The 25,765-nt window shown below is 37.1% G+C and overlaps 5 protein-coding genes across 5 annotated transcripts; 2 read left to right on the top strand and 3 right to left on the bottom strand.

The window, feature by feature from the left end:
* Positions 1 to 540: 540 nt before the first annotated feature.
* Positions 541 to 8,176, bottom strand: tap2a (transporter associated with antigen processing, subunit type a). The gene is made up of 11 exons (XM_079381179.1): positions 7,132 to 8,176; positions 6,932 to 7,046; positions 6,053 to 6,183; positions 5,744 to 5,949; positions 5,465 to 5,662; positions 5,242 to 5,370; positions 4,913 to 5,101; positions 2,413 to 2,586; positions 2,095 to 2,254; positions 1,484 to 1,620; positions 541 to 1,388 (listed from the first exon to the last, which is right to left on the bottom strand). Exons 1-11 carry the CDS (start codon positions 7,625 to 7,627, stop codon positions 1,146 to 1,148), a joined length of 2,178 nt encoding a protein of 725 aa, XP_079237305.1. The 5' UTR covers positions 7,628 to 8,176; the 3' UTR covers positions 541 to 1,145.
* A 165-nt stretch (positions 8,177 to 8,341) lies between these two features.
* Positions 8,342 to 10,713, bottom strand: psmb9a (proteasome 20S subunit beta 9a). Its single transcript, XM_079380439.1, has 6 exons — positions 10,388 to 10,713; positions 10,090 to 10,157; positions 9,692 to 9,823; positions 9,421 to 9,550; positions 9,171 to 9,312; positions 8,342 to 8,641 (listed from the first exon to the last, which is right to left on the bottom strand). The coding sequence occupies exons 1-6, from the start codon at positions 10,442 to 10,444 to the stop codon at positions 8,514 to 8,516; spliced, it is 657 nt and encodes a 218-aa protein (XP_079236565.1). The 5' UTR covers positions 10,445 to 10,713; the 3' UTR covers positions 8,342 to 8,513.
* An 842-nt stretch (positions 10,714 to 11,555) lies between these two features.
* On the bottom strand, positions 11,556 to 14,435 carry psmb12 (proteasome 20S subunit beta 12). The gene is made up of 6 exons (XM_079380438.1): positions 14,068 to 14,435; positions 13,332 to 13,402; positions 12,826 to 12,957; positions 12,614 to 12,743; positions 11,891 to 12,035; positions 11,556 to 11,804 (listed from the first exon to the last, which is right to left on the bottom strand). The coding sequence occupies exons 1-6, from the start codon at positions 14,224 to 14,226 to the stop codon at positions 11,677 to 11,679; spliced, it is 765 nt and encodes a 254-aa protein (XP_079236564.1). The 5' UTR covers positions 14,227 to 14,435; the 3' UTR covers positions 11,556 to 11,676.
* Positions 14,194 to 17,594, top strand: LOC306846812 (proteasome subunit beta type-7-like). The gene is made up of 8 exons (XM_079380437.1): positions 14,194 to 14,324; positions 14,595 to 14,688; positions 14,770 to 14,867; positions 15,459 to 15,599; positions 16,098 to 16,213; positions 16,468 to 16,526; positions 16,900 to 17,051; positions 17,175 to 17,594. Exons 1-8 carry the CDS (start codon positions 14,263 to 14,265, stop codon positions 17,293 to 17,295), a joined length of 843 nt encoding a protein of 280 aa, XP_079236563.1. The 5' UTR covers positions 14,194 to 14,262; the 3' UTR covers positions 17,296 to 17,594.
* Positions 17,595 to 18,690: 1,096 nt separating this feature from the next.
* On the top strand, positions 18,691 to 21,670 carry psmb8a (proteasome 20S subunit beta 8A). The gene is made up of 6 exons (XM_079380436.1): positions 18,691 to 19,173; positions 19,568 to 19,709; positions 19,839 to 19,950; positions 20,572 to 20,701; positions 20,891 to 21,095; positions 21,332 to 21,670. The coding sequence occupies exons 1-6, from the start codon at positions 19,033 to 19,035 to the stop codon at positions 21,418 to 21,420; spliced, it is 819 nt and encodes a 272-aa protein (XP_079236562.1). The 5' UTR covers positions 18,691 to 19,032; the 3' UTR covers positions 21,421 to 21,670.
* The last annotated feature ends 4,095 nt before the right edge of the window (positions 21,671 to 25,765 follow it).

Below are 25,765 nucleotides of genomic sequence, written 5' to 3'. Positions count from 1 at the left end.
TCTCAAGAATCACTGATCTAACAGGTAACCATTGCAACAATGCTAAAATTAGAGTTATTCTGTCTCTCTTTCTCATACCAGTCAATAGTCTAACAGCAGCATTTTGAGCAAGCTGTAACCGATTTACCAATGACTGAGAAATTCCTGAATACACATTACAACAGTCCAATCTAGATGAAATAAAAGCACAGATGATCATCTCCAAGAGCACTGGTTTTATCTTAGCTATTAAATTAAGTAGTAGAAACTAGCTTTTACTACAATATTAACTTGTTTTACAAAATTAAATTCTGAATCAAAAAATACACCCAATTGTTTTTGCATATGGATGGAAAGGCCAACATGTTTTGCTCTCATTTAAGTAAAATTCTTAAATTGAGTTGTTTTGTATAGTATAAATGATTTAGGCACATGGCATGAGCTGATACGTTCATTCAGAGCAGTTATGAAATAAAACAAACATGACAAGGTAATGATGACACTAAAATTTGAAATTAGACTGCATAAAACAATCACACAAAAACCACAGTAGCACGAACCCAATATTTATTCACATTTATTCACAACACCAAACAAATCCTGAACTTTGCATTTATCAAAATTGTTTGTTGATAAAACATTTTTAGGGGGGGAAAGGAAAGGGAAGTGGTGTGTGGCCAAGTATGGTGACCCATACTCAGAATTTGTGCATTTAACCCATCCAACTGTACACACAGTAGTGAACACACACCCAGAGCAGTGGGCAGCCAATGCTGCAGCGCCCAGGGAGCAGTTGGGGGTTCGGTGCCTTGCTCAAGGGTCTCACCTCAGTCGTGGTATTGAGGGTGGAGAGAGTGTTGGTTATTCACTTCCCCCACCTACAATCCCTGCTGGACCTGAGACTCAAACCCACGACCTTCGGGTCACAAGTCCAACTCTCTATCCATTAGGCCACGACTGCCCCATACTGATGATGATGGTCATCATTTTACTGATAATGGTCACTAAGTTTATTCTACGTACAAGTCCACAGGTCAATTCCACAAATCTTTTAGAAATGTGATAATTTCTGTGAGAATGTCCTCACTTATACTGTATGTCCCTATTTAAAAGGTTTGTAATGGTATATATTTGTATTACGAACATGCACATTATTTTATCACAGGCTACTGGGCTTTTACAGTGTCAGATTTCTCTTTGCCTTGATTGGCTGTATTATCATCAGTAAAGAGCCTCTCTCTCAGTTTATAGTAGTTTCCTTTCTTGTCCATCAGTTCCTGATGTGTGCCCAGCTCCACCACCTCCCCGCTGTCAATCACCACGATCTGATCCGCCTTCTCGATGGTCTTCAACCTATGAGCAATCACAAGCAAGGTCTGGGTGGGGCAGCAGGCCAGGGCCTGTTGAACCTGTGAAATAACAAAACATGTAAGAAATATTTTAATAGTAGCACTAAAGTAAACAGTTCATACCTTTGAGTTCATATTTAATTGCCATATTTTACCATTTGTTCACTTTCAGTGTCTAAAGAGCTGGTCACTTCATCCAGTATGAGCACCTGAGGTTGTCTGATCAGAGCTCTGGCGATAGCGATGCGCTGCTTCTGACCTCCGGAGAGCAGATTACCACGCTCTCCCACGTCTGACAAATAAAACAAGATTTTACAACTGTGGCATTTACCATGCTTAAACCTAAAACCTTCCAAAATGAAGTGGAATAAAAGGCTGGTTTATGCTGGTCTAGCATGGACCAAGCTCCTATAACCAAAAGATATAACAAAAATCGAAAAGAAAAACATCCAGAATTGTACATAATGTCAGGAATTCTAAACTGACTTTAAATGTAAAGTCTAGCTTAGACTAAGATGTATTTGTATGCTAGTCCAGGCTGGTTTTTGCTGGTCTAGCAAGTGTGCCAGCAAAACTTTTCAGGACAAGTTTGTTGGGGTATAGGCGGGATGTATAACTAAAAGACTAAATTCTAGCAATTTGGATGTTTACGTTAAGAGTAGAAAATCATAAAAATATTTGCTTTAAATGAATCTTTATGTCCAATTTGAATCATTCTAGTCACTGACACAAGACTACCAGTGGGCAGTGAGAGCAGTTCATTTACCTGTGTTGTAGCCACTTTCCAATTTGCAGATGAAGGCATGAGCATTGGCTTTGCTGGCAGCCTCCTTTATTTTATCCATTGAGCAGCCAGACAGACCATAGGCAATGTTGTCTTGTACGGTGCCGGAGAAAAGTACAGGCTCCTGACCCACCATTGCTATCTGAGAGAGAGTATTTATAGTAAATGTTCTTTGCATTGCATTAGATGGTTGTACATGGTTCTTTAGTTTATAAGAAGACTCATAGGTAGTATGAACAGATGTGGTATAAAATATAACCACATACAATAATAATGTGTTTATTATTTCAGAGTAGTCACCTTGCTGTGCAAGTATTTGTGCTGGTAGTTCTGCAGTGGTTGTCCATCTAACAGAATGTGTCCCTGCTGAGGCTGGTAGAATCCCTCCAGCAGACTCACACAGGTGCTCTTCCCCCCACCTGACATTCCCACCAGAGCCGTCATCTGACCTGGCTTCAACTCCAGGGAGAAGTTCTGAAAAACAAACCAAAAAAAAGGTAAGGTAATTATTACAAAAATATGATAAACCTAGTACATACCATGTATACATCATGATTAACAAGATTAGGCATTTTCTATTCTATGCACTCAATCAACTGTGTGTGCATGTGTGTATACAGTTGCAAGAAAAGTATAAGTGAACTATTTAAAATTTTCAGGATTTCTGCTTTAATCAAGTTCCAAACGTAGGTTCGGGAGGAGCCTAATCATTCAGTCCAATGTCAATCATCATTTTGAGCCTATATAAGCAGCACTCATTGCACCGTCCCAGCGTCAATTCTTCCGACATCCCTCCAGCTCCCTATCTCCTCCTCTATGTCTGTTTTTCTCCCTCTAGGTCAGTGGTCACCAGACTCAGTCCTGGAGGGCCGGTGTCCTGCAGAGTTTAACTCCAACCCTAATTAAACACACCTGAACTAGCTAATCAAGGTCTTACTAGGTATACTTGAAACTTCCAGGCAGGTGTGTTGAGGCAAGTTGGAGCGAAACTCTGCAGGACACCGGCCCTCCAGGATCAAGTTTGTTGACCCCTGCTCTAGGGAGTACCACAATGTGGGGGTCGAACTCCGCAGTCAAGCCGAGCCTTGGGTTTGAGCCTCCATTAATGACAGCAAGCCAAGTTCGTTTACCATTAACCATCAGGACTGGATGGGCAGGCGATCTTGTGAAATTGGTCCTTCAATTTCATTTGATTTTCACCAAAGTCACAAATATCAACAAATACAATATTTCTAAGCTGATAAAACACAAACAATCATCATCATCTTTCTTTTCTTTACTGAGCACACATTAATCATACAAGATAATGGAGGAAAAAGTAAGTGAAACACTAGGTTTCTAGTGTCTCTAAATACCAACTGGAGTCAGGTGTTAGCAGGAGTCCAAACAATCAAATGAGAATAAAGGTGTGGTTTTAGAGCTAAATTGACTTATATAAACACCCAAACAGTATCAGTGTGCTATTCACAAGTAGCATTAGCTGATGTAAGACCTACGATCAAGAGTTGTTGATATGCATGCAGTTGGAAAGGGTTACAGAGTAATCTCAAAGACTTTAAATATTCATCAGTCCACAGTTAGACAAATTGTCTATAAATGGAGACTATATGGTACTGTGGCTCTCCATAGAAGTGGGTGCCCAGCCAAGATCTCTCCAAAGGCACACCTCAGAATGCCCAATGAGGTGAAAAACACTTGTAGGATTCATTAAAGCTAGTTAACATCTCCATTCATGAGTCAACCATACGTAAAACATTAAACAGGCATGGTATCCATGGAAGGACACCACGAAGGAAGCCATTGCTCTCCAAACAAAAGATTGCAGCATGCTTAAAGTTTGCCAAAGACCACCCTGACACTCCACAACATTACTGGGAAAATGTCTTGCGTACAGATGAAACAAAAATAGAATTGTTTGGGAAGAACATGCAGCGCTATGTATGGCATAAAAAGAAAACAGTGTACCAACATGACAACATCATCCCAACAGTGAAATATGGTGGAGGGAGCATCATGATTTGGGGCTGCTTTGCTAACTCTGGACCTGAACCGTGTGCCATTGTGAAGGGAAAAATTAATTCCCAAGTTTATCAGGACAACCTACAGGATAATCTCATGTGGCTGTCTGCAAGCTAAAGCTCAAAAGAAGCTGGGTGATGCAGCAGGATAGTGACCCGAAACATTGAATCCACCACAGAATGGCTTCGGAGACATAAAATCCACCTTTTGGAGTGTCAAAGCCCAGTCCTCAACCCAATGGAGATGCTGTGAAATGACCTTGAGAGTCATTAACACCAGACATCCTAAAAATATGGGTGAGCTGAAGCTGTTCTCTAGGGAAGAATGGTCTAAAATTACTCCTAGATGTTGTATGGGTCTAATACACAGCTACAGGAAGTGCTTGCTTGAGGTTATTTCAGCCAGTTCAGGCGGTTCAACCAGTTATTAAAGCATTTACTTTTTCCACCATCACTTTGTATGTTTAATAATGGGTGTGTTCAATAGAGACATGAAAGATTATGATTGTTTTGTGTTTTATCAGCTTAGAAATATTGTGTTTGTTAATATTTGTGACTTTGGTGAATCAGATAACATTTCATGACCAATTTAATCAGAAAACCAGGAAACTGAAAATAGTCAATTACTTTGTCTTGAAACTGTATATATAAGCCTTTGAAGAAAACATAAGAAATAAAAGATCTTTATGTGTTTAAGTTCCATATTTACTCATATTTTAGATTCATGTAAAATGCGTTCTCAAACTTGATGAGGATCAAATGAAGTGATCTAAAAGTTGTACCTTTAAGACATTGTGGTCTGGTCTTCTGGGATATGAGAAGGTGAGGTTTTGAAAGCTGACATGCCCTTTCAGATCACTGGGTTGAAGGTTACCATCAATACTGACTTCAGACTTTCGGTCCAGGTACTCGAACACCTTACCGGCTGCACCCACCGAGTTCAGCATGTCTCCAAAGATATAGATCAAGGTCTGAGACAGAGATGGATAAATATTGATTAATCTTTTTTTTTTTTTAAGTAGAAAATGATTTATTTCACACAAAGCAGATTTACAGAGGGTCATACAAGCCGCTATGTCAAGAGAAATGCCTATTTTAAACAGAGACGTACCCTAATGTTGTCTCCAAGGTCTTGCTGATAGAGAATGAAAGAAACAAGATTCCCTGTGCTCATCTGTCCATACTGGATGAAGAGTCTCCCATAGTAAAGCATGGCCACCTTCATTCCCAATTCTGTCATCTGCAAACCACACCAACGTCAGAAAGACACTATCTACAGCAATGCACTTCCATATCAACACACATATGCACTTGAAGACTAAACTCATACTTACCCGCCTAACTAACAAGTAAATCGCCCTGACTGTGTCCCGTCGGGTCTTCAGATTATGGGTTTCCATCAAGCGGACATCATAGCGATTTGCTTCCCCAAGTTCTGTCCTGAAACTCTTTACCGTCCTGATTCCTGACACCGCCTCCCCAGCAGTTTCATTGGCTTGCGCCATAGAGTCCTGAACTTCTTTTGAGAGCCTCTAAAAAGGAGCATGGAAACTTGATATGATTCTCAAAGGCACACAAATTATTCATTATGATATTAATTTTCAGCTCCGTACCTGATAACGTGTGTCATATATGTTCTGCAGTAAGCCTGTCAGTGGCGTCTCCATCAGCATCAGTAGTGTAAGTTTCCACGAGAGACTCAGCATCAGATACAACATACCCAGGGTCTTAATCATGGTCCGCAGAAGGACGTTGACATTCAGGGCTACAGCCCGACCCATCAGAGTAGTGTCTGTGGACAGTCTAGAAGTGATATCACCTGAAAAACAAATTCAGTCATTTGAGTCCATATCAAAAGAGCAACTGATGATGACTGGAGTAGATAACTTGAGTAAATGCACCAGATATTGGATTAGATCTACCTGTCTTGATGGTCTCAAAGAAGCCAATGTCCTGCCTGACAAGGGAACCAAACAGTTGCACCTTGACTCTGCAAGTGAAGCTATTGATTGCACACATGAACAGGCCTCCACGACAACCTGCACTGAAAGAACTAAGGACAACAGAAAACAGTGTTCATTAAGAAATATGAAATATGTGCTTTGGGTTTATTTCCTGTAAGTTTATCATTACCAGGTTATCATACTAGACATTTGATAGCATTCTACTGGAAGAATATAGAAGGTCCAACCATTGACCATTGGTTGAATTAGCACATTATATTGTATTGGAAAGAATAACCTAGAGTATAAAGGGCAAACTAAAGGACTATCATACAATTTTGGATCTGTTTACAGTTTTTGGGAAAAAAATCATTCTCAGCACAGGTAACAAATACCTCTCACTCTACTGCAGGGGTCACCAAACTTGTTCCTGGATGACCGGTGTCCTGCAGAGTTTAGCTCCAACCCTAATCAAACACACATGAACCAGCTAATCAAGGTCTTGCTTGGTATACTTGAAACTTCAAGGCAGGTGTGTTGAGGCAAGTTGGAGCTAAACTCTGCAGGACACCGGCCCCCCAGGACCGAGTATGGTGACCCCTGCTCTACTGATTGATATGCGTATATATACACTTTTGTATGTGAAAATATGTGGATATGTCTGTCTTAGCCTTTGTATAACAACTTCTTTACCTGTATAATTGAATTTTAGGATGCTTTGGGAGGTAGGGGTAGGGAATTAAGAATAAAAATGTACGGACATGTTATCTTCCATGTCTTTTTTACAATAAAAGTATGTTTTAAAAAACACTAAAAGTGCATTTTTGTAGTAAAAACCTCATATTTTGTGATACCAACCTTCCCAATGAGAATAATCCCATGAAAAGTATAGCTGATCTGAAGTTATCCCACTGGTAATGGGAACCCAAGATGTCAATCACCTCTCCAGTGTAGAGTGGGATGAACATCTCACCTGAAACATGTAGAAAGTTCTTTACAGAGCAGCTTTACATTATAATTTTATTTCATATATTAAGTAAATACAACAAAATACTCACATAGCACAGCTAAGGATAGAAAGACAAAAGCTCCACACAATAATATGTAGTCTGGCCTGTATAAACGGATGACCCGGATGAAGAGGACTCGAGCCCTCTGTTTGCGCTCTTTACCGTTACTCTCTCCATTCGTGTCAGGCAGCGTTATCTCCCAAAACAGACAAGCTAAAGCAGCAGCGACGGTACCGACAAGCCACGAATTACATTTATCAAGGCGATAGCTGTCAAACAGCGCTACGCGTCCGGTTTCGTAAACCGAGCCGGTAAAACAGTGGACTGTAATCCATCTCTTTATCAGCGGATCAGTCGCATCTTTATATAAAACAGATCCTGAGAACAGCAGCGTGCATCTCAGTGCAGATTCAGCCCACTGGCGAAACACATTACAGTCCAGGTTTCTTAAATGAGACTTCAGCAAAGCTCCTCCGAGGTCCAGAGTGTAAACTATTATTATGTCTACACATAAAACACACGCGAACACCAAAACTTTACGCATGATGCACGTAGCCCATAAACCGGTTGCCGTGGTAACGCTAAATAACTCGCGAGCGTAATCTATTTATAAATAAACAAAACAAAACGAGCCTTTTCGGGTATTATTTTCTTCTCAGTAACGTTTTGGTTGTTTTATACGGAGCACGATGCTGTCTTCTCTTCACACAGCGCTGGGGCATTTCAGGACACAGACATTATGTTCCTTTTACTTTCAGTTTCTAAAAAGGGATTTTCCTAAAACATAAAAGGCAGCGCTTTGCGTTAAACCTTTAACGTTACTCAATCGATTCATTTTAAAATCACAAATCAATTATTTCACTTTCACAATTATTATTATTGTTTTAATATGCCTGAGAAAGCAGTTGGCTACCCTAAGGAAATAATCAAAAATAACCTAATATTTATGCTGCATCTTAAAGACAAATTAACGAATATTTTATTATTAGTATTAATTACATGTCTAATACTTATATGTTATTATAAGTTTAGGGCCAACAAACGTCTCCCTTTTCCGAGACACCACAACAGAAAACCTGCCTCGTTCATTTCTGCCTAGCAACTGATGAGTCACAGCAATAGCAGCACAAAGCCCTTTTTAGACAGGTCCATAAATATATGATCCATTATTGCTTTGTCAAATATTTGATTAGGAGGATGCATATCTCTTAACACATTTTTGACAAAATGTCAGAATTAAACAACTTGAAAACATAGCCATTTCTAATATGGTTTATTAGCAAACTTTGAGGCAAAGTGAATGCAGCTGTTCACATAACAGTGTGTTTATGTATGTTTATGTAAAATCAAATACACAATACAAACGACTTCCCAAATATGGCATGTTACAAAGTATACTTGTTCTTATTTTCAGAGCAAAGTACTTTAATTCACTGATCAAAAAATTTGGGCAGTTCATTTCCTAAAACACACTTCTCTTCTGCTCCATCTGTATCAATGGTAACAACATATGCAACGCCTCCACTTGATCCATCCCGACCCATCGCCAGAGTGAGAGCTACAGAGAGAGAAGAGATAGCTTTGGCATCTTGTAGATATATTGATAATAATAACTCTGAGATTCCTTCAGTTAATCAGTGTACAGTCATTAATTTTAGTATAAAATGTAGTATAATTGTACTCTCCATTGTTATATATTTTGAAATTTAATTCAGGTAGCTACCAGATGTTGGGGATTGTTGATTTATTAAACTGTTTAACTGTGAAATTGTTATAAATATGCGATCCTCTAATAGTCATGGGTATATTATGCAAAGTATTAGTAGATGTGAAAATTTGTGTTATATACAAATGGAAATGGTGCTGTCAATATAATTATGATTTAAAAAGTGGGTGGAGGGATTGAATTGTTCGACACACCTTGCAAAAACGTTTGTGTTTTGTCCTGTTGGTGATTAATGTAAAATAAAATGCTAAAAGAAGACTGTATTTTTGGGAGTGTGGATCATGGTTTCATATAATAAATATTATATTATCACCATAGCATTTCTCAAATATGTGCTTGTATAATGCACTGACAAACTTACCGTTCACGACAAACTCTTGGCATTCTCTCTTTGTCATGTTTTTTCGGTATTCTGCATCAACGAACCCATGAATGTAAAAACTCCCAGAGCCACCAATAGCAAAAGGCTGCCTGGTCAGCAAACCATTCAGTGTCGCATACACCTGTTTGAAATAAACAGATGACAACAATATTAATATTAGACCTGTAGTATTTAATTTGTGATTGTCTACATCAGCCTGCAGGCCTTATAAAATAAAAAAGGAGCTAACCTGTCCTCCTTTTTTTCTGTCCCACCCTGCAACAATAAGATGTGCTGATAGTTCCTCTTTATATTTGTATGAAATGTTCTTCACCAGAGTAGCAGCAGAGCATACGAGGGGGTCATCTTCCACCTCAATACTGTCAAAATACATGATTCAAGTACATTTTTAAACACATTTTTGAGAAAAAGGAAAATTTGTGCAGCATGTGTCCTCTGCTGGTCTTTAACACCAATCAGTATGTACTTGGGCTAATAATTTGGACAGCAGTGTTTAATACCTGTGCACATCCAGCTGGTAGTTGACTATCTCAGCAATGGTTTGAGCATCCGCTGCTGATCCAGACAGAGCACAGTAGATCTTGTCATGGAGAGGAGAGAGCTTGTTCATCACACGATTCACCACTGACTCCCTGAGAAACACACACAGCATTTTAGTGTTCTTGGTTCTAGAAATGTTATTTCAAATATTCACTGAATAAATTACTATTATAAAAACGATATACAATGTCTTTGTGTTTTTGTCAAGTAAGAGTCCAATGAGTTTATCAATGTTATTTCATATAAAAAGTCCTAAAAGTAGTGTTTTAAACTTTTATGGAAAGGTTTTGCACTGACTGATCATTTAGAGTTCAGTCTAATAAGCTACATCTCTGCACAAACCCCATGAGTCTCTTACCCCGCAGACACACGTGAATCTGAGCCCAGAACAACTCCACCGTCAAAAGTTACCGCGATGATGGTCGTCTAAAATCACAAAAAGCATGCATTTGAAATAAAAATGTCAAAATAATATTCCAGGCAATTGTTAACGCTTACTTAACACAGTTAAAGCTCGCTTTCTGGAGCAAGTTACCTTCTAAACTAGAACTAGCCTAGTTATAGAAAAATTAAGCTTTGAAACTCGTTTCTGTTTTTATGTAGCTTGAAATAAACCACTCGTTCAAGTCTTTTAAGCCCATTAGGCGATAACTCACCCCGGTTTTGACTTCTTCAGATAGCCATTCTGGCTCTGGAAACAATTCCTCCGACATTTTGAATGGATGCAAAGCGACTACCTGTCCTGTGCAAACCTGCCTGAGCTGGACACCAGAAGAGACTCGATACTCGATACCTCTGCGTACCTCAAACGAAGCCTTTAATAGCGAGTGAAAATGAATTAAACTGAGCAAAGCAACTTAGTTTTGTTGTAGTGCCCGGCCTTCAGCATTTTAATGCGCCTAAACTATTCCTCCATTTTCTCTGTCTATAACAGAAAGTGAAAGAAAATCACTTCCCACTTAGCTCAGCTCACACTGAAGTAGGCCAATGCATGCCAATACTATTATATTAGCTACCATAATAAAAAACTAACTTGGAAAAGAAAAAAAAAACAGTGTATTCAATATTTATGTCTTTGCAATTTAATTTATACAAACATCCACCATTGTAGCCTACCAGTTTACTGTATTTCCTTGTATTTCTTATCAGCTGTGTTTGTCTTTGCCCATGTATTTCTGTAAAAAGCTTTTTATTTTTATTTTATTTTTTGCTCTCACACAACGTACATTTTGTACGCCATGCAATATAACAGTAACAATCACTGGATAATTGCTAAACTACACCTTACAAGAGTTGAAAACAAAAACAACAAATATAACTGACAAACATTGAGCATGCTGCATAAGTGTCACCAAATTAGGTCAATTTTACTTTAGTATTAACAACTGAGGAGTCATTGTAAATATCACAAACAATCCTATAATTGTATAGGTCTACATTAGGTTTTAAATCTCTGCACAAAGTGAGTACACATGTAGAAAATGCTTTAATATTTTCAATTTAATACTTGAACGTAAAGTACTAAATATGCTCTGCTGTATTTATTTAAACACAAAATAACTGTTCTCTCCAAATATTTGCTCTAAGACTGAAAAATAATCTTTCACAGGTCCCCAAATAAATAGATGGGCCACAGTCAGACAAAGAGGGAAAGATGTAAGCATAAGAGATACACTGTTCTAAAGCACCTCTTGCCATTTTGCATTGCTTGTGTGTGGAAATATTCTCAATGTGAAATTCAGATTATGCACTATAACCAAATTAAGTAATCTGAAGATGACATAATATGCATTTTATACTCAAGAAGAGACATCACACTGAAAATAACACTTTTATATATTTATTACAAAGGCGGTGAAGAAAATAATCTTCAGAAATCTCTGCACACATCTAATCACAAAGTAGTGATATTTGTAAAACCATCCAGTTTGGTTGTAGTTGTGTTCTATTCATCATGAAACTTGGGCAGTTTGTCTCCTGGAACAACTATATGCTTGACTCCTGCTTCAGTGATCACGACCAGGTGAACCACACCACCACTAACATTATCACGACCCATAGCCAGAGCCAAAGCTGTGGAGACACAAACATTGACCATCACTGTACATATAAATATCAATATAATTTTTCCTTTACTTTTTTATTGCAATTCTATGTACCATTTGTGGAAAACTGTGTAGCCTCTTCTAAACTCATGTCAGGCTTGAATTTGGCATCCACATAACCATAGATATACGTGCTGCCAGATCCACCGATGGTGAAAGGCTGACTGAGCATCATTCCTCCCAAAGACACTACGTATATCTGTACAAAGACAAAACATTGCAGAGGTTTGCATGCATTGCAGAGGTTTATGTAACATTTGATTAAACATACAATAACATAATTTTGCTGTACTTTCTTTTTGCAAACATGCAAACATGTGCTGTTAGTATTATATTATTCTCTTTATTATTTTTATTTGCATGCCTACAGCAATATTGAGAGTCACACGTGACTGTGATGCAGAACTGCACTCATATCTTTTGACCTTTCTTGCACTATATATATACGCTCTATACATATACACATATATCTGCACAGTTTTGTTTTATTTAACTGGTTTGCACTCTATCTGCCATGTGCCTTATGCCACTTTATCTATCTCTCTTTATTTTTCTTCAATGTCCTCATTGTATATCTGTATAGTTGTATGTACATATGTTTAAACTGTATTTATCTGTATCTGAACGTGTTTAATGTTAACTGTATGCACCAAGGGTCTGAGAGTAACGCAATTTCAATTCTCTGTATGTATGTGCCGTACATGTGGAAGAATTGACAATAAAGCAGACTTGACTTGACTTGTCCATAGTCTTAGTTTGTTTGTAACAGAGCATCACCTGTGGTCCCTTTTTCCTGTCCCAGCCCGCTGTGATGAAGCCTGCCTGCAGCTCTTCCTTGTTGCTATAGCAAAGCTCCCTCATGATGGACGCTGCAGCTTTTACCAAAGGAGGAGATTCCATCTGAATACTAAAGAAATAGACACAGACAATTCTTGCTAGGTTAGCTTTTCTTTAGGATGCTCCAAAAAATGCTACCGAAATAAACAGACCTGTGAAAAGACAGCTGAAATTTGGCCATTTTGGTAACAGCTTGTGCATCTGCCAGTGATCCAGCTATGCAGCAGAATATTCTATCATGCACCTGGATCAGCTTGTTGATGGTTTTGGATGACACATAGGACCTGCAGGTAAATGTTATATTGTAGTTACAAGAGGTACAGTCTCAGAAGAAAAGGAACAAAAATGATACCTTTAGGGGTACAACAGATTGTCACTGGCGCAGTACCTTCAATGGGACACCTTTGTACCTGCTTTACCCCTAAAGGCTTCATAATAGTATCATAAGTGTACATATTACTACCTTAAAGCCGGGTACACATTACTACTCTAAGGTACTAGCATGCACCCTTTACAGGTAAAGAAAAAGTACAAAGGTGTGCATTTGAGGGTCAAACCCCAGTGGCAAGCTGTTGTACCCCAAAGGTACAATTTTGGCACATTTTTTTCTCTGACAGTGTATAATTGTGTGTGTTGTGAGATTTGTGAAAATACTCACTCTCCCATAGAAGCTCTGGAGTCGGACCCAATGATAACTCCTCCATTGAACTTAACAGCAAGAATGGTGGTCTAATAAATAAATAATAAAAAAAGTTAATTATTTTATTAAGTATCATTCATATAAAATACCAAATCAATTTGAATAAATAGATACAATTACAAAATAAATATTAAAACACCACAAAAATGTAAATGAATTACTATGTACACAAATCCCCTATTAGCCAACAAAAAAATCATATAATAATATAATTACACACAAGAATAGATCATGTAAAGTCATTTAATAAATGTGCTGAAGTGAGATTTAGTGACATCTATGGTCAAAAGGGAAATTAAAGGGAGAGAGGCTTTCTATAACTGCAGCCTCCACCATTATTTTATATGCGAAAATGTGTAAGATAAGTAAGAATGTATGCCACAGTCCATAACTAAAACTTTAGATATCTCCAGATGCAAGTTAATATTTCCAGGCTATTCTCAGCTTCACGAATGATGCCACAATATCTCTCCGCGAAATCGAAAGTAACTTTAAGCAACGCTACACTTAAACTGTAGAGTCACAACTACGCAGATGGATATTGTAATATATTTACACGAGTATTTTATATCATTGTCTCAGACAATAAGATAAACATCACCTGCCTGATTATTATTATTATTTAAAATCAATTTCGCGTCAACAACACGCTGCAAAGGTTTGAGAGTCATATATAAACGCGATAAATACTTACGCCGGTGCTGACACCTTTTACTTGTGAGTATGAATGATGCTTCTCCATAATTAAAAACTGGACATACAGATTGTGGATGAGATTCAGGTCGAGTCTCCGGACTGTGAGTGTAGCTCCGCGCGCTTCTGAAGCAGCACACCTAGTGTTCACGAGACGCATTACACGCAGAGAACAGTTCCCGGATAGATTCTAGACATGTCTCTTTCGTGCGTCCTCGAACCTGCTCTGTCTGGATTTAACTTCGAAAATTCCACAAGGTAAGAATGAATTAGGCTTGATACAGTTATATTATGATAATACTGCGCGTAACATGCAGAAAACAAACCTTGCATCGTCGTAAAAATTGATTCGAACAAAAGTGAAAGTATGGCCAGACTTCATTTTGGTCTTTCTTTTCTAGAATCGTTTTTACAGTAATCCTCATATATCAGTTATGTGAAACTTTTTTATAAGTATGTCGTGACATGACCTGCTTGAATCCTTGCAATCTCATATATGACAGACAAATCTCCGTCTTCTTCATTCAGAAATATTGTACTGGAGAATGGTTCAGAAGAGGGGAAAGTCAAGGCTCCAAAACCCATGAAAACAGGCACCACCATTGCTGGAGTGGTTTATAAGGTAACTAGAAATCAAACATACAAACATGTGTGCTTGATACAGATACAAACAACTGAACAGACTATATGTGTGTGTTTATAGGATGGTGTAGTTCTGGGAGCAGACACAAGAGCCACCTCTGATGAAATAGTGGCAGATAAAGCATGTGCCAAGATTCACTACATTGCACCTAACATATAGTAAGTAACAGTAAGGATTAACAATCCATTGTGCCAGTTATAAAAGGGGTTAAATGCATATGAGAGTGTCAAATGTTCATAATTTATAATGCAAATCATAATGAAAATGCACATATGTGACCCAGGACCACAAAACCAGTCTTAAGTGTCAATTTTTCAAAATTGAGATTTTGAAAATCTGAATAAATAAGCTTTCCATTGATGCATGGTTTGTTAGGATCAGACAATATTTGGCCGAGATACAGCTATTTGAAAATCTGGAATCTGAGGGTGCAAAAAATCTAAATATTGAGAAAATCGTCTTTAAAGTTGTCCAAATGAAGTTCTTAGCAATGCATATTATATTATCAAAAATGCATACATCATTATCAAAAATGAAGTTTTTATATTTTATGGTAAGAAATTAAATATCTTCATGGAACATGATTTTTACTTAATATCCTAATGATTTTTGGCATAAAAGAAAAATTGATAATTTTGACCCATACAATGTATTTTTGGCTATTGCTACAAATATACCCCAGCGACTAACTGGTTTTGTGCTCCAGGGTCACATATATCAATCAAAATCATTTATTTTATTTTTGTTAGCTGTTGTGGAGCAGGAACAGCGGCTGACACAGAGAAGACGACAGATATGCTGTCATCAAACCTCACCATTTTCTCCATGAACAGCGGCAGGAACCCGAGAGTCATCATGGCTGTTAATATACTACAGGACATGCTCTTCAGGTGTGTGCAGACTTGGTGATCTACAGTCAAACCAAAATTTATTCAGACACCTTCAAAATTTTGCACATTATCAGTTTATTCGCTATAGTTTAGAAAATGGTAATAAAACATGACAAGAACTCAGAGTTAAACAGTGTCAGAACAAATTCATCTTGATAATGTCAGATAACTTTGATAGAAAGGTATGTAACAAAACATAGTCAGGTCAAAGTGTCAAATCAAATTTTTCCCAAATTTTTATGAATTTTATTGGTAGTCCACTGTATGAAGAATTTTTGGGCATAATATGTCACAGTTTACTTTATGTTGCTATCCTCAACATATCAAAAATGTTATTTAGTGTCTGAATAATTTTTCGTTTGACTGTATCATAATCTTCACCTGTTATCAAACATAGTATATTGCGTGATCATATATTTTAGTTTGTAATAGAAGTATAAGGCTGTGTTTTATGTGATATCTCTATCTAAACGATAATGTTTCATTGCTGTTTCTCAGGTATCGAGGTATGATTGGAGCTCATCTGATTTTAGGCGGTGTTGACTGCACTGGCAGTCACCTGTACACAGTTGGCCCTTATGGGAGCATGGACAAGGTGCCATTTCTTGCCATGGGTATGTAATATCTAACTGATGAATGATAAATGATTGATAATGGTCAGAAATGTGCTAATCAAGATTCATATGCGTTTCTGTTGAAAAAAATATTCCAATCTGCACATTTATCTAATATTCAAAAAGCTAGTCTTCACTATAACTAATCACAGAATGTGACTTGTTATGCTTTTCTAATTCTTATATTTTTTGCACATAGTGTATGTGATCAATTCTGAAGTCAGCTCATGACAGCAATGTTTCTGTATTTTAAGGATCTGGTAAATTGCCTGCTATGGGGATACTGGAGGACAGATTTAAAGCAAACATGGATGTAAGTTGCTTTTTGCTGAACCTTCTTATTGTAAGTTTTCTAATATCAAAATAGTGTTCCTGTAGTTCAAAGTGAAGTAAAAAAAAGTTTTCGACATTCAATATTTAGAAATGAAAGCTCAAACTCAGCATTACTCAGTATTTAAGTGTTACTTTTTATTGTTTGTTGTATTTCCAGTGAGTTCTCAGGTATTGATTTTAAAAACTATGTACAATTTATCCACAAATTTGATTATTTTTCAGGTGTATAAAAGTTTTTGTTTCCTAAATAAACATAAAAACTCTTAAAAAATGTCATAAAAATGTAGTTCTCCATCCAAATGAAGCTGTTTAAAATGTGCCTTAAAGTTTATCTTGTACAACAATTCCTGTAGCTGGAGGAGGCCAAGACACTGGTAAGCGATGCCATCCACGCAGGTATCATGTGTGACCTGGGATCAGGAAACAACATAGACCTGTGTGTGATTACAAAAGAGGGGGTGGACTATATCAGACCTCATCGAGAGTCCCTTTATAACTATAAGAGGTAAGAAAACACCAGCTTTTTAGTCACTTTTGAGGTCAGAGTTTTTTTTTTCATTTAGATTATATTGTAAATTTTAATTATATTATTGCATTATATTGATCTCTCTCTGTCTTTCTCTCACAGACAGGCAAAGTATAAATATAAGCCAGGTACAACACCGGTTCTAACTAAAACCGTGAATCAGCTGGAGCTGGAGTTGGTGCATGAGACGGTGCAAATGATGGAAATAACAGGATCCAGTTGAGATGTCATAATGTGATCTGGAAGAGGGATTCTTTCACCTCAGTTCAACAAACAAAAACTGTCAGATTATGCTGTAAATGCCTTTTTATGTCTGATGATTGTGCTCTTCATTTCATAGTTGGTGTGCAGATAATCATCAATAAACTAATACAATTTCCAACATATTCACTGAACAGCATTTTTAATGTTTAAACACAGGTTGATTTAAAATATGCAACTCAAAGATATTCCAGGGACATTTTGTGCAATATTGATATTATTGGTTATTTGATGTGCTTAAATACAAGGTTAACCCATTTTAAACTGTTTCATAACAGTTTATGGTTACTATTATACATTAAATACCCTTATACAACACTGAATAGGTATACTAAGATACAAAAAAAAAGTTATTACCCCACTATTGTTGCCATCAAGATGTTCACTCGTTCTATAACAACACTCAACAAAACTGAGTAACTGTGAATTCATATATTAATAATAGACACCTTAAAGATAATGTGGACCAAAAATCTTTGTCATATCTTTATGTTAATATACAATACTAGCTTTTTATTTTGGAGCTTTGAGGCAGTCATCATTTTATGGCGCAAACAGGAAATAAACTGCTCTGGTCATGTGACAATTTGCACTAAACATGTGAAACTGCACATATTTAACTGCACATATACCCTTTATTTTTTCCATATTTGCAGAAAATGTGCTAAAACACCAGTCAGTAACATTTTTACTAAACTGTAAAAAAACAAAAAAACAATTGGGTAATTTACAATAAAAACTGGCAATTGCCAATAAAGTAAATAGCAATATTTTAGGTTTTATGGATTTAATTTACCTCTCTCTCTCTCTCTCTCTCTCTCTCTCTCTCTAACATCTACTTAAGTGTTCCTGAGGTAAACCTTTATAATACACTGAAAATAATAATTAGTTAAATGCAAAACGATCAGTTGTCACACTTTATTGATCAAAGATGACTTTAGGCTTATAGGCGATGTGTTGCAAACGATAAATACTTGGGTGTTCCATTTCAAACATGTTTCCATTCATATTTCCATTTTATATGTTTAAAAAAAAAAGCATGCAGCAACTTAAAGGAAATGACAAGAAAACAGTAAAAAAGGTCAATCAATGGACTTTAATTGGACAAGACAACTAAAAAGCATAGTAGCTTACTTGTGCATCAAAGCTAATTCTTAATAGGCCTACATTCAACAGGGTCAGTTCATCTCGAATATGACATACAAGTATATAAAAAGTGTCTATAATGTTTGCTCTTCAGTTTGAGGCACTGAACTGAACAACCTGCCTTTTAATGCTGTAGGGTGTGTCTCTACACGGTTACTGTCACCTTACCAATGATGCACCTTTTCTTAACCTGAATCTAATGAATCTCCACAGAGACTGAAGACGCGGAGAGACGCGCGCTCCTATTGGATAACCAGCAGCATACACAACTTCTTCCTCAAAAAAATCACTAAATTCTTACATTTACCTCAAATACTTTTAAACAACACAAGATATGCAAATAAAAGAAATTCATTTACAGCTGTTATAGCCTAGTTTTTAAAATATATATATTTTCTGCTTGTAATCGAAAAGAGAAAAAATTATAAATCTTTCGGTTTCGAAATCATTGTCTTCCGTGCAGAGCTCGTATTTCCTCGTGAAATACACTTAGGTCATTTCGACTTTACTGTTTGATTACTTTAATCGTATTTTCTTAACATAGACCTGGAGGATGGCTCTTTTGGATGTAAGTGGATATAAATATAACTCCGCGTCACAGTTTGGCTTTAAGCAAACGCATCTTCTCGACAGACTCAATCATTATAGTTTCGGGGCCAAATGCCAGGAGTTCGCGGTACCTGTCGGAGTCGACGTAAGTAGCCTAACTTTGTTATCAAAATCATATCATTACTTGCTCCTAGAGAGCACATTACGCTGTTAGTGATAGCTAAAATCACATTTTGTGAGAAAATGAAAGAAGCAGAAGATTGCACCCAAACAGGTGAAAGCCTCCTAACAGATTAATCAAAAATATTATTTGAGATATTCAGCTTTTCAGACTATTTTCAGTAGTTGTAGAACAAGTGATAGGCAATAAAAGTTTTTGGTTCGCTATAAGAATATGCATTACCAGATGATTTTGCTTATTGGGGCATAGGGGGCAGACTCTCAGCAACAGGGAAAATAGCTACCATTCAAGTAAAAAATAAAGATAAAAAAATATGAATTAGCCTGCTTTGTAACATATTATTCTGTGTTCCCATCAGCCCTCTACGTTTCTGAAGTCATGCAGTTGTGAAGACGGTGTTTCCATAGATCTGAATCATGGCACCACAACCCTGGCGTTCAAGTTTCGTCATGGAGTCATTGTGGCCGTTGACTCCAGAGCATCAGCTGGAAAATACATCGGTAAGCATCCAGTTATTAAAAGTGTAAACACCTCCTTGAGTCAAAAGCAAGCTTATTTTACAGCTACACCATATATTGTCAAATTGTGCTTCTTTGTTAAATTATGATGTTTCTCCCAATGTGTTGCAGCATCAAAGGAGGCCAATAAAGTGATAGAGATCAACCCTTACCTGCTGGGCACCATGTCCGGCAGCGCTGCAGACTGTCAGTACTGGGAGAGACTGCTGGCTAAAGAGTGCAGGTCTGTCTCAACATGCTTATGAAGGGGATGAGCATCTGCTCACAGGATGAAGTTACCAGCTTGTGTTTGTGTCAGGAAATGTCTAAAGAATCTAAAGCCTTAATAAAGATTATTAGAAGAATAAACCTTTAAAAATGACTTTTCATATCATGTGAAAACAACCTTTTGAATTCACTGGTATTTAAAGATATAGTTGAAAATTCAGTCATCATTTATTAACACACATATCGTTCCAAACATGACTTTCTTTCTTATGGTGATCTCAAAAAGAAGATTTGAAGAATGCTTTAGTTAAACTCTAAAAAGGACGCAAAGTTATCTTTTATGATGAACAGATCAAAATTTTTTGCTCTCAAATCACATCAATACATTGACATAGTTAGACTACATCAAATATGGCAACAAACCTCAAATGTCAACTAACATCAAATCTTATCAGTTCTTGCATGTCACATGACTGAACACCATGATATTTTAGGATCGCGTCATAGGAATTGAAAATGCATTTCCCTCCATTACTGTTTTGATTTTTTCAGAAGCCCATTGTATTGATTCTTACATTGATTGTTATTTTTTGTCAATATATTAATATGCACAAGTATTTGTGTGTTTTAAAAACAGGCTTTACAAACTGCGTAACAAGCAGAGGATCTCGGTGTCTGCAGCCTCCAAGCTGCTGTCCAACATGATGCTGGGATACAGAGGCATGGGTCTGTCTATGGGGAGTATGATCTGCGGCTGGGACAAACAGGTGAAGTGTTGTGTATTTTTTGGTTGTTTGCATATTTTCAGGGTGCTCTCAGTCAAAGCATATAGTATTATACAACAGTATTATTATTATTATTGTAATGTTCTTTGTAAGTTCTCATAATCTTGAAGTATAACAATCATGCATACATAATCTTCAGTTTGTTTATATTATTGTTTTCCCTCACATCAGGGTCCAGGCCTGTACTATGTGGATGATAATGGCACTCGTCTCTCCGGCCGGATGTTCTCCACTGGCTGTGGGAACAGTTATGCGTATGGTGTCGTGGACAGTGGTTATCGTGAGGATATGACTGTAGAGGAGGCGTATGAGCTGGGCCGTCGTGGTATAGCTCATGCCACACACAGAGACGCTTACTCTGGTGGTGTGGTCAACTGTAAGTACAGCAGTTTATTACGAACTGGCTAGCAATAAATCTGTGAATGATCCCTTCTTTAACAGTAAAATTTTAATAATATTGACCTGCAGTAATGTGCCAGTTTGGTTTAACCAAAATCTGTGAGAAGTGTGAGTTTGTCCCCATCAATAATTCATGAATGTACACTATTGTTGCATAGTATTTGTGTGTCATATTTAAGAGATCAAGTCTTCACATATGTTTTCTTCGTTTAGTGTACCACATGCAGGAGGATGGCTGGATCAAGGTGTGTAAGGAGGACGTGTCAGAGTTAATCTACAAATATAAGAAGGGAATGTTCTGATCACATCTGATGTCTCATTTATCTGAAAATTAAAAGATTTTCAATCAAAGAGGCTTTTGGTGCATTATTTTTATTATTAGTTGTATTTTCAGTTTCAGTGAATAAAAAAATTACTTAATACTTGCATGTAATGTAATGCAGGACAAATATACTTTTTGTGCTTAGGCTACTAAATGTGGGTCATTCTCTGGGAAATGTGCAGTTTGAAAATTTTTCCTTTGAAAAGATTATTGCTAATCCTTACACCTTTGGTTTGAATATTTTTTATTGATTTTTTGATATCACATTTAACAATCTCCCAATCCTTACCAACCCCGGAGTAACGCTCATGCTGTCCAATAATTCAAAAAGGAATTACAAGTTAAAAAAAAAAAAAAATAATAATAATAATGATGAAAAAAAATAATAATCAGTGCATACATGTGTACATCAGAGAAAAGAGGGAAATAAATAGATAAAATACAAAAAACAAAATATAAATTCAAATCAATGAAAGGGTGTAATTTAAAATTGTCAACATAATCGATGAAAGGTTGCCACAACTTAAAGAATTGTTTTCCCGATCCTCTTAATGAGTACCTAATCTTTTCAAGGTATAAACAAGACATCGTTTCTCTAATCCATTGAATATGTGTGGGTGGGAGAGAATTCTTCCATTTTAATAGAATGGCTCTACGTGCCAACAAAGAGGAAAAGGCAAGAATTTTACACATTGATACAGACAGCTGTAACTCCTCTGGAGCAACTCCAAACAATGCCACAAGTGGTTCTGGTTCTAATCTGCACTGAAGAACCACAGAAAGGGTGTTAAATATTGACCGCCAGAAACGTTCCAGTTTGGGACATGTCCAGAACATGTGAATTAAAGTACCTTCAACACACTGACATCTACTGCACAAAGACCTAGTACCAGGAAACATTTGCGCTAATTTAACTTTGGATATATGAGCTCTGTGTACTACTTTAAACTGAATAAGAGAGTGTCGAGCACACATGGATGATGAATGAACCTGTTTAAGTACACAGTTCCATGTGTCATCCGAGAGTGGTCCGCCAAGGTCTTCCTCCCAAGCTCTCCTGATGTTGTCTAAAGAGGAAGATGCCTGATTTATCATTAAATTATAAATTATGGAAATTGAGCCCTTAGCTAATATGTTGCACGAAAGATAGCTATCCAAAGGATTTTCAGGAGGGATCATTGGAAAATCAGATAAAAATGGCCTAACATAATCTCTTACTTGCAAGACTCTAAAGAAATCAGATTTAGTAAGACCAAAGTGTGACACTAACTGTTCAAAAGAAGCAAATAAGTTGTTGATAAATAAATCTTATAATGAACCCTAAAACCAAATGATCTCCTAAATTGAGTCCAAATCCTCAGCGAGTGTTTCACCACAGGGCAATCGACAAAAGTATAAGAAATTAAATTTAATTTGGCTACAAGAAGTGCTGGTAGGGAAATTTGCTTATGGGCATATAATTCCATGTCCACCCAGGATGGAGGTGATAATGCCACCAATACAGTGTATTTCGTATGTTAGCAGCCCAGTAGTAAAATTTTAAATTAGGCAGGGACATACCACCATCTCGTCTAGGCCTCTGAAGGTATAATTTACGCAAGCGAGGATGTTTACCATTCCAAATAAAAGTAGAGATAACCAAGTCCAGAGATTTAAAAAATGACAACGGAATAAAAAAATGTAAACACTGAAAAAGATAAAGAAATTTAGGAAGCACCACCATCTTAATGGAATTAATGCTTCCAATGAGATAAATTTTTAAAGGAGACCATTTAGAAAGATCCTTCTTAATTCGTTCAAGAAGCATACCAAAATTATGTTTAAAAAGATGTTTATGCTGGCGAGTGATACAGACACCAAGATAAGTAAAATTATTTTTGACTATCTTCAGTGGTATGTTGGAGTACTGTAATTGCATATCTACTTTATTAATCGGGAAAACTTCACTCTTTTGCAGATTAAGTCTGTAGCCGGAGAGCTGGCCAAATTTCTCAAGTAAGGTTAGAGCTGCAGGCAAAGAAGTCTGCGGGTTAGAAATAAAAAGCAATAGATCATCTGCATACAGAGTTACTTTATGCACGGCCTCACCACGTGTAATTCCAGTAATCTGCTGACACTCACGTAGAGCAATTGCTAAAGGCTCAATAGCAAGGGCAAATAATAATGGGCTCAACGGGCAGCCCTGCCGGGTTCCGCGATGCAAGTTAAAAGGTTGAGAAGATAAACCATTGGTCAGGACTACAGTGGAGGGAGCGCTATAAAGTAACTTAATCCAAGAGAGAAAGACTGGACCAAATCCAAATCTTTCCAAAACTAAAAAAAAAGATACTCCCACTCCACCCTGTCGAATGCCTTCTCGGCGTCCAAAGAGACGACACATTCTGGAACGGACTGATGTTGAAAATAAACTATATTAAGTAAACGGCGAATATTAAAAAAAGACTGACGATACTTTATAAACCCAGTTTGATCAGGAGAGATGATGGTAGGGAGAACATCTTCAAGCCTTGAGGCAAGCACCTTCGCTAAAATTTTCACATTACAGTTAAGCAAAGAAATGGGCCTATATGAAGCACAATCCAAAGGGTCCTTATCCTTTTTAAGCAATAAAGAGATACATGCCTGATTTAAAGTTGGGGGAAGAGTTCCAGTCTTAAAAGACTCAGAAAAAACATTAGTCAGAAAAGGAGCAAGCTGTACAGAATTTGTTTTATAAAATTCTGACGGAAAGCCGTCAGGTCCTGGGGATTTCCCAGATTGTAGGGAAGTAATGGCAGCTATCACCTCCTCCTGTGAGATTGGTTCTTCTAAAAGGTTACAGACATCAGCTGATAAGGTGGGGACATTTAATCGACCAAGAAAATCTTCAACATCCTCCTGCAGAAAAGAGTCAGCCGCATGCAAAGTAGAGTAAAAATCTCTAAACTTTTCATTAATAGTACTTTGATCAGTTGTTATCTCTCCATTATCCAAACGAAGACCACTTATAATTTGTTTTGCCTGGAACCTGCGCAGCTGATTAGCCAATACTTTCCCAGATTTCTCCCCACTTTCATAAAAAACACTCCTGGTTCTCCTCAAAAGGCCCACTATTTCATTGGTCGAAAGTAAATCGAGCTCAGACTTCAATTTAAGACGCTTCTTATACAGATCTGGTGTGGGAGACTTAGCATATTGTTCATCCAACCTAGATATCTCATTAGCAAGAGATATTTGCTTTTCTTTGGATTTTTTTCTTTTAGTAGTGGTATATGAAATAATTTGGCCTCTTATATATGCTTTAAGAGCCTCCCACACTACGGAGTCTGAAACATCTGGTGATTTATTAACGCTAAAAAAAAAAGGAATCTGGTCAGCGATAAAGGAAATAAAATTCTCATCCGCCAAGACTGAAGTATTGAAACGTCAGTTCCTCCTAGGTGAAGACAAATTTAAAAAAGTCAAGAATAAGCGGAGCATGGTCCGTTATGATAATACTTTGGTATGCACAGGATTGAACTCTAGAAATTAGGGCATTATCCAAGATGAAATAATCAATCCGAGAGTAGGAATGATGGACATTTGAAAAAAAGGAATATTCTCTTTTTTGGGGATTCAGAAATCGCCATGCATCTGATCTGGCCATATTCAGAAAAAAAAACGTTTTAGGTAAATAGAAGATTTACTTGGGGCACATGGTTTAGAAGACGAACGGTCCAACACCGGGTCAAGACAGCAATTAAAGTCTCCCCCAAGTATAAGAGAATAAGAATTTAGATCAGGAAGAAGAGAGAGAGCATGTTTGAAAAAACTGACATCATCAAAATTAGGAGCATAAAAATTAGCTAAAATTTAATTCTTATTGCATAAAGTGCCAGAGACAATTATATAACGTCCATTCTTATCTGATATAATATCATTTGGAACAAAGGGTACATTCTTATCAATCAAAATAGCTACACCTCTTGCCTTTGCCTGAAATGAAGAGTGAAAAATCTGCCCGTTCCACTTACAGTTGAGGCGAGATTGGTCAGTACTACGTAAATGGGTTTCTTGCAAGAAGGCAACCTCTGCTTTGAGCTGTCGAAGATGAGCAAGAACTCTGCTTCTCTTCACCAAATGATTTAAGCCCTTTACATTCCAACTCATAAATCTCAACTCTCTACCCATTAATGTAGACATTAGAGGATTGGGAATGAAAATTGGGAATACAGAAAATTACAAAAAAGAAACCAAAACACAGCAAAGAAACACCGATCACAGAAGATGTAAAGCCAGCATAACGCCACCCCATAGAAATCTCCAACCCTCCCACCAAATCAACCCAACCCCCAAAAAACATTACA

This window comes from Barbus barbus, assembly GCF_936440315.1.
Source record: "Barbus barbus genome assembly, chromosome: 27".
Lineage (NCBI taxonomy): Eukaryota > Metazoa > Chordata > Actinopteri > Cypriniformes > Cyprinidae > Barbus > Barbus barbus.
Note: the sequence above shows the minus strand (reverse complement) of the source record. Positions and strands in the feature narration are given on the sequence as shown.